The 9,061-nt window shown below is 35.2% G+C and overlaps 1 protein-coding gene across 1 annotated transcript; it reads left to right on the top strand.

Annotated features, from left to right (window-relative positions):
- Nucleotides 1-1,529: 1,529 nt before the first annotated feature.
- Nucleotides 1,530-6,847, top strand: TRIADDRAFT_56130 (uncharacterized protein; the record flags this gene model as incomplete). The annotated part of the gene is made up of 18 exons (XM_002112686.1): nt 1,530-1,586; nt 2,273-2,341; nt 3,017-3,132; nt 3,308-3,386; nt 3,631-3,729; nt 4,124-4,234; nt 4,321-4,401; nt 4,484-4,533; nt 4,645-4,678; nt 4,914-5,028; nt 5,132-5,241; nt 5,328-5,432; nt 5,501-5,580; nt 5,671-5,846; nt 5,947-6,056; nt 6,214-6,330; nt 6,470-6,579; nt 6,712-6,847. 18 exons carry the CDS (start codon nt 1,530-1,532, stop codon nt 6,845-6,847), a joined length of 1,755 nt encoding a protein of 584 aa, XP_002112722.1.
- Between the last annotated feature and the right edge of the window lie 2,214 nt (nt 6,848-9,061).

The following is a 9,061-nucleotide window of genomic DNA, read 5'->3' as shown; positions in this document are numbered from 1 at the left end:
TAGTCCAGTAATCTAAATTATCATTGACCCATCCCTATGTAAGACACGTCTAGCGCAACTTTGTCATTATATTAATCCATTAAGTTTTAATTAACTTTTAACCACAGGAGCTATTTACTATTGATTAAGGGCTTATTGTAAATTATTAAAAGTCAATTTCGTCAATGCTTAAGCAGCGGTATTGTATCTTTATGCTACAAATAAAATTTAAAAAATATGCCTCACAAACGTCCCTTGATTGAATCCAATTCTGAAAATTTGCAGTTATTAAAGAGCATAAAAACAAATATTATGTACGATTATTTATTCAATGCTTGGAAAGAAGCATGATGCGATCATAATGGATTGTTATTGCCAATTCCTAAACCAACGTTTACCAGCTTTATATGAATTCTAGAAAATCATCACATCCGTATCCGATATTTGCGACAAAGAATCGAATTCAAATATAATTCATTGTTACTAGAAATTTACTTGCATTACAATAAGTTCCACAATAAAAAGTGATATGGTTGTTAATAGGATGAAAAATAGAATGACTTTCCAAGAAATGAGATAGTGGACGGTAATTGTTCATAGCATGTTGACGTTGATTAACTTGATGATATCGCTAAGCTACCAAACATTGTATATTTGATGTTTTTACAGTTACTAAGACCCTATCGGCAGCTGGGTGAAAGTGGAAACAGCTACTGTAGTACTACGTGAATTACTCTTTTGCCGAGTGCGATCATGTATAACCATTGAATCAAAAGCCAACCAAGGGAAAATAATAATTCTCTATAGATAACTCGATGTTGGATTACATCCTCGTTGCAGCTGATATCCTCTAAATTAATTCTACCCAAGTATTGAAAAACTATCCAACAACGACTGTCTTATTGTGCGTTCATCTATTTACCCAGTATGAAAGAGTGCAGTGATAATGAATTAATAACAAGTAAGAATAACAAGTATATAGAGTACGCGAAGTATGATGAGTGGGATTCGACTAGTATCTTAGAATGATATGATGCCATCTAATCTGCTATCGTTGAAATTAAAATGAAATATATATCGGTATATCTATAAAAAATAATATGCGCATAAGTCTTGAAGCTAGCGATTTCCGTTAATGGCGAGCAGCCACCTCGAGTTCTCGAATCGTGTCCTTTACAGTGTACAATACGTCATCTTCTATTACTGTACACTGTACAGTACACTGTACTGTACAATCGTGGACCACGGCAGAAATACAGTACACTGTAGTCCGGACGACTAGACACTCCTCGGATGGACGGACTTTTCATATTAATTGAGGCCGAAAATGTCGAAAATTATTACTCAGGATGGATCTTCCGTGGCTCTTTTCGAAATCACTCGTATTAATCTGCAAAACATTTATGATCTAAATTTATTGCTTCCAGGCAGAGCTTAGCAACAGGCAATGAAATATAACATGTTACCTAATTTAGTAAAAATCAGTCAATTCAGAGTCGACTCTCTGCAGAACCGCCATAACGAAGTGGTTAACACAATTTGATGACCGAATGAGTCCGAATGTCTGTCCGTTCAAAAGAATGTCCAATGTCCACTGTCCAGTCCAGGTATTCTAGTAGTGGTCCGATCACTCCAACGATACTATGACGCAGTCAGTAGTCTTCACAAGCTGCAACTGTATGGGTTTCGATGACGTAGTGTTGGGCAAGTAACGTTTGAGACATTGGATTAGGAAATCTCAACTTACTGTAGTCTCCTAGCTGAGAGAATATTAAGCCCATCTTATCCATCTTCATTCGGAACACTACTCGATAGTCACTCTTGAAGCTGAAAAATTTCCTATTTACTCGATTGTATCCTAAAGTACTGTATTTTGGACGCTCAAACGAGGAGGAGAGCGTATAACTTTCCATTCCTAATCTCAAGTACTCTTCCAATAGTGGCATAAAGTCAACTCAATTACAGTCAATTAATCCTGCTCGATGTGACTACGAATGCATGTAATTGCAAACTTCAACAACATCAATTTCTAATTCAAGCAGCGATGATTCAAATATCTTTCTAATACGACATCAGTACGTTGATTACGGGACTAAAAATAAAGTAACTAACCCATTAAGCATCACATCTCACCTGTTCCAGCAAAATTGGCCGTTCATCGTCCACTGCTGTTGTATACTACGTGTAATAATCACTGAGCTCGTATTTTGCACGCATGATAACTATAATCATTACAAGTTTTCTTGCCGGTGTTGTAACAACCATCTTCCTGCAATGTTACATTTATTACAAGAGTTTTTGGTCTTTACCGAAAGTTAATGCTGATAAATCGAATGATTGGGCAGCGGTAGAACTAGATAAGGTATTATCAAATAATTATAATCCGTCAAGATAGTTCTCTACTAGCTGCTATTGCACTTAATGATTAGCAACACTTCATTCCTCAGTTAATTAGTTGATTAGTCACAGCATCATCAGTTTTAACGATGATCTAAAGAATAGAAATAGTTATGTTTGCTATTATCAGTTACCGATAATACATTTAAATCAAGTCTGACTATCAGTACCTTGTGCAGCAATTTTGTATCAATCAACGGTACTGGAATTAGTCAATGTATAACGTCCAAGAAGTACTATATTTCAGGACCATTTTCCCCCTTTTAGCATTGTTATACATTAGTAGCTAATATAATCATTGATCACGGTCCGGAAAAGAGGACTAAAATTATACGTAAGCACCTACATATGCTATATAGCATTTCAATACTAAAGAAATGATCCTTGATATTATAGTATAATGGCAAATATGAAGCAGGTGAGGGCTACGATTGAAGTTTACTTAACATATAGACATCTTATTCAACATCATATTACAAATACCGTACATGTGTACGAGTATGTATACCCTATATATATATATATATATATAGTGTACAGTATTTAAATTTTATCAATTAATTATCAGCTCATAATGTTGCTGTTATTGGAAAATAGGTGTTAATGATTTCTTCTGTTTTGCGTATATCCAATAATTTAGAATTTGCTTAAAATACTCGAAGCAGACAGCAGGCCTGAATCAGAAACATGTAGCTGGTTTAATATGTTTATGGCTTATCTATTCCGAGAATGGAAGGATAATGATGCTGTTAGAAGGTCAGATATTTTGTTTTAAGGCGCTCTTTATTGTACAGGAGGATGATGCAGGTATTCTATGACGGCCAATGACTGCTTAAAACGTAATGCCTGTAGTGTTGTAGTGATGCAGTATGATGTGACGTGTAATTGTAAATTTTCAAATAGCTTATTAATACTTATATTTATACCGTAGAATATTTTTAAAGAAAATCCACGGAGAATTCGAGGATTTGCTACGAACTACGGCTGGAAAAATTATTACTGGTATTACGGTATGTCACGTTGAAACAATTTGGTTATCACTTAGATTATGGTTGATATGTGTTCATCTTACTTTGAAAGTTAAGTTCATTTTTACTTTCAAAATTGATAGAAAGTAATATAATTATTAAAATTCTATTAATCGTATACGTACCGCATAAATTCTTACAGCAGCCTCCAGCTTTCTTAACGTATTATCGTCAGATTAGGTTGCTATATGAATTCTTGATAAGTGTTCTATTTTTCTATGCTTAGATTAATGGTTATTCATTAGGAAGTTCACTACCGATCATCAAAAAGATTTCTATCGTTAGAACAAGCTCGAAGGACAACAATACCAGCAAAGTACCAGAGGTAAGCATGTCCATGATTATCAATTTACTATGGCCTGAAGCCGTATACTATATTCACTTCTCTCCACAAAAATAATGTCTTATTAGGTTTTATTTACGATTACCATCTAGGAAATTGATTTCGCTCTCGACATTAGTTATAGGTATAACCAGAGTCGTACATTAAACGATATACAGATAAAATGAAACATTGTGGTATGATGCAAATGGGCGTTGACTCTTTCTTTTTAACTTAATTAACACTGTAATACCAATGTAACTCGTCCGTGTTAGTGGTGGATTCCAATTAGCAATTGATGTCGATCTGGTGAGAATGCAAACAATTGGACCGTTCTTCGTACAATCTTTAGATTTCGTTAGCAGAGATTATTAACTGTCTTAATATTGTCATTTAGATCTTTGGAAAATCCGCATACGTTTCCGTTAAAGTTGTTAGCTTAAAAGGAAAAGTTGGCTTAAAATTGACTCGACATCCATTCTCTCATTGGTCTTTTTCCTTTTACAAAGTATGCTGGTGTTTAACCTATCCTACTTATAATCAGCCGCCAAATATTCCGAATCTTCAAATATAATCGTTTTTACTCATGCCTAGGAGCCTGAGATACAATTTCAAGCTCAAACATTATTTGAAGGGAGAAAACTTCCACAATTAGCTTCGCTTATAACCAACCAAGTAATGGTTTTATCTGTTGCATTTGTATCAGACTTAATGCAAACTCGGATGGAAACTAAATTTAGATTGTTAATATTGATAGTTGAGAAGATCCTTAAGGAAGAAACATACTTTACCCAATGCTGTACCTCGGTATGTATTATCTTCAACAATCAAGTATACGATTAAATAATCCCACGGCCTTCCCAAAATTATTGCGAATTCTTCTTTACAGTTCATAATAATGAATTTAATTATTTTTAGTATGAAGCCGTTTATACCAAGACTAGATAACGAGGTAAGGAAAAGTTTTGAAAATCACATGCATAGTATATCATATGTTTGATCAAAAATTTCAACTTCATGAGCAATTAGTCATTATTGTAAATTCACTTACGTTTCGATAACAAAAACAAATTATAGGATGACCGTCAAGACGTGAGTAAAGTTGCAAGACCGAACTATATTTGTAGGCTAAATGTAGGAGATTTTTCGTAAGATATAATCGATTATGTGTACTGCTATATACACAGGTATACATACACAACAATAAATTGTCTTGCGGGCAATTATCAGTGAAAGTGGTGAGCTGCTCTCGTCTATCTCGAGCAGTAAAAGCGACATCGGTTTATTGTGTATTATCATTAGGTGATATGTTAGAAAATTTCGTTGCGTAAACACTTATTACGTTGCTGTTAAACCGGCCAAATGATTATATTTTTATGCGAAATATCCTACATACATTCCGCAGGATTTTGTGCTATGAGTGGCAAAGTTGGACTCCCGTATGGTTATTGGGTAACTCATGATACTGTAGTTGAAAAAGACGAAACATCGCCTTTTGGAGTCACCTTCAAACAGGTACGTCATGTATATTCTAACTGCAAACAAATAATATAGCTAGTTGGCACGTTGGATATATATTAGCTGAAATTACCTCATTACAGTGTTTTGATATGAGAAGAAGTTCACGTTCTGGTCAGAAAGCTGAGATTGTTATAATTGAATCAGTTATCCCGAATTCACCAGCTGATCGTGCAAATTTGAAAAGGGTACCTAGTAGATCAAGAAATTATCAAAATTATCATCTATGAATTTTAGCTAACTAAACAATCTTTAGGACGATGTAATTATTGCTGTCGATAACCAAGCCCTTTCTTCATTAAAAGAAGTGGTAAAGCAAATCAAGGGCAAGAACAGGTTAGCCGTAATGGCTGCTTTGCTGTATAAATGCGTATGAGTATATGTTCTGCATTTTATTATTTACGTTTATGAACATTTTGGTTTCAGGTTTAACTTAAAAATTCAACGGAAGCAAATTAAGCCAATGGGATCTCACCAATTACATGATGCAACCTCTGAGGTTCCAGGAGAAAGCACTGTAGAAAGAGACTCTGCTAAATTAGCCGCTGCTGTTTCAAATAGTGAATTTGGTGTACTTGACGATAACACTCACCCAGGGAAAGGTTCTGCTATTATCATATAAGATCTGTAACAATCTAATCTCGTCGACAGTCTGTCCAAGCCTACAAGGCTTCTAATTATTAACTTCCTGTAATTACATAGATTGGATACTATATGACGGTACTGACAATGAAGAGGATACCGTGGTGAATGTTGCTGACGACCTTGGGGGAGAGAGCACTAGTAGAACCACAGAAATTACTACAACTTGTGTAAGATATATTAATCAAAATCGCGAAGTTTTGTGCTATAATGTCTCACGTTGTACTACCTGTAAGAGTATTGATTAATTAATGACATCATTTCTTATGTGTAGAGGTCAATTCTGTACTACCTTTAATTACGATTTATGCTTTGATAACTTATTAGGATCCGATCTGGAATGAGCAGTTTCACCTTTCAGTTGAGAAGGACCATAGATATTTAAATGCCTCAGTTTGGTATCGTTTAGAGGAAAAGTCAACTTTTGATTTGATGATTGGCTACGTAAGCGCAGCTTTCAAAACATTACAGTATCTAGAACAACCTAATTTTGTCCATCTTAGAAATACTTTGCGATAAATTCAGCTCTGCGCCTGCGATACAATAACGGTAATTGCCGTTTTGATCTTATTTACCTCTACAGGTTTCAGTACCTATAATGAATATTTCCGTAACGGCCATGTCTTTACCTAAAAATAGCTTCCGAAATACTTATATTCTAACTCCAGCTGATGTCTTTCGAGTCGACTCTAGGTATTCTGACTCATTCATCGATGACTTTATCATCGCGCATTTCTAGCAATTAGCTTACTTCATGGTCATTACTCCATAATGCTAGTGTACATTAAAGCATGACTTGTAACTGATTTACCATTTGCATTGTAGCCAGTCTTCTGTTCGCCTTAGTTCAATGCTTCGCCATAAAGGCATTACCCATGAATGGTGTGGAGATATTACTTTGGAATTTATTCACGAAACGAAAATTGGATCACAAAGCGTAGATAGTGTGGCCGGCCTGTGATCCCGCGTGATACTCTATCGATGGGAACAATTTTGATTGGAGAATCGAATTTAATGAGCTGTTTTGATTTCAGATGGATGGTTGCAATGCAAATCCATGGCGTAAGCGTCACGGAAGTATTACTATACTGTACTGTACATAACCAATGCAATTTATACGACCGTGATTCTTTATATGGTAAATCGAAACTATCACTAAATAATAACGGTACCTCAAAACATTTAAGTTACGTTGAATTCTTTTCAAGGATGTTATCGTAATTATTGCCTGTGCTGACTGATTACTATTATGTATAACGTGCCTCGTATCCAAGCCGATACTACCGTCTATTGAGATTTACTGTAATTCTGTAGTTCTCATCATAAAACGTTAATAACCTCCATTTTTTATGATAGTAAACATCATAAATACTATATACAAATCAATTCATAATAGATTTACAGCAAGCAGGAGATGATATTGCAAAATATTTTTATCGGATAGAAACTAGCCGAATTTGCTTATGAACTCTCCGGTTAAAATAGCCATAGCAACTTTTAAAAGTTTACTGTTAAGTTTTGGGCTGGATTGCTACGTATAGTTTGCGTATCATGCAGATTAACAAATCAGAGCCAAGTCCATGCAATGTGCATGTAATGTTTTCTACGGTAGTATATATCAGCTGGTAGATAATCCTGCTGTATAAAGGCCATTACTAGCAGTTAGGAGTATTGATAACACTACCGTCCTTTACCGAATTGATGAAAAATATCTACAGTGTAATGGAACGAATTCAATCTGGAATAGCAAAAATGTTAGTAGAAATACCATTAAATTAATTCAATTAGTTGCTAACGCCTTATGCGACAAGTCAAGACCATACTGGATACAATAAATGAGTTGATTATAGCTCGTTTGCTTTATTGGCAGTTTTCTTATCATATCGCTCTCCCCTAGTAGTAAAGTCATACACTGGTGGCAAATGCAATCTAGTTTAGAAAGAAGATAATACTGCCTAACTTTTTATACAATACGATGCCTGATAATGCTAAGAAACTTTAGATAGCGTAACATTTACGTTGTACGTATGTAGTACCTTTTAAGATACGATTATTGTAGTTGTGTATCATTATGCGTACATAATAATGTAGAGCTCATGAATGCATTCATTTAGTAGTGTAATATAGAAGCAAAACTGCAAGTAGTCGGGTCTAGTGATAAAAATCCTAATATGAATACTGCAGTATGATAAGACTGATAGAATTGCTATAGCACACATTGCAATGTTTCAAACTACTCAGTAGGTATGCACTTGAAGCATATTTTATCAGCTAAAGCCTGCAAACTGGTATGGAACTACTACTGTAACGTAACCTAAAGCCATTTTGTTGCAAAACATTGTGCAATCACGGGCCAGTAAATGAGGGGTTATCTATTTAGTCCCAGGTACAGTGCAAGGTTCTGTAATTATAACATTATCTTTGGAGAATACGGGCTATAGTATGATCAAACAGAAACCCTGTAAAATAAATATTTAATTTTATCAGGGACAATAGCAAACTGCCCGATTAAAGAACCGGCTTTCTACTACAGAATGAACGGAATGGATCGCTATCAAGTTACAACCTCATAATTAAGTATACTGTATAATTGGAATGGAACGTTCTACAGTTACAAAATCGTATAACTAAGTTTACGGTAACCTCCTTAACACAATGTACATTACATTATTTAGTAATTAAGTAAAGCATCCTGTAGTTATACGGTGGTCCCCGGTTCATTAATGGGCTAGCAGCATCAACAAACTTTGGCTCATTTCTGTGACGATAAATGCACAATTATGAGCTGTTCGATCCTTCAATCGGATTGATGTCAGCCTCAGTAACATCCAATCGAGCAAAATCTTATCTATTAGCCGGGAATCAACGACTTAGAATCCACCCTGACAGTTTGATATGGCAATAAAAACAATAATATCAACGTTAACCCCCACCAAAACTAGGTACAAGTACAGTACTTCTGAAAGGAATTCTTCTGGAAATTCCTCACTAAAAGCTTAAAAGCTTTGGCACTAATCCAGGCCATCGGTTGCGCAGACTCAGTTTGGCTGATATCCAATCTACTCAAATTCTCAAGGTTGTCGTCGCTAGCTGCACTAGCTAGATCTTGCTGTTCCTGTTTGCCAATGCTTGCCCGCAATTTCTTCCTGACTTCAATATTCCTTTAAGCCTATTT

The sequence above is a fragment of the Trichoplax adhaerens genome, genomic scaffold (genome assembly GCF_000150275.1).
Source record: "Trichoplax adhaerens TRIADscaffold_5 genomic scaffold, whole genome shotgun sequence".
Classification (NCBI taxonomy): domain Eukaryota; kingdom Metazoa; phylum Placozoa; class Uniplacotomia; order Trichoplacea; family Trichoplacidae; genus Trichoplax; species Trichoplax adhaerens.
This window is presented reverse-complemented; position numbering and strand designations above follow the sequence as displayed.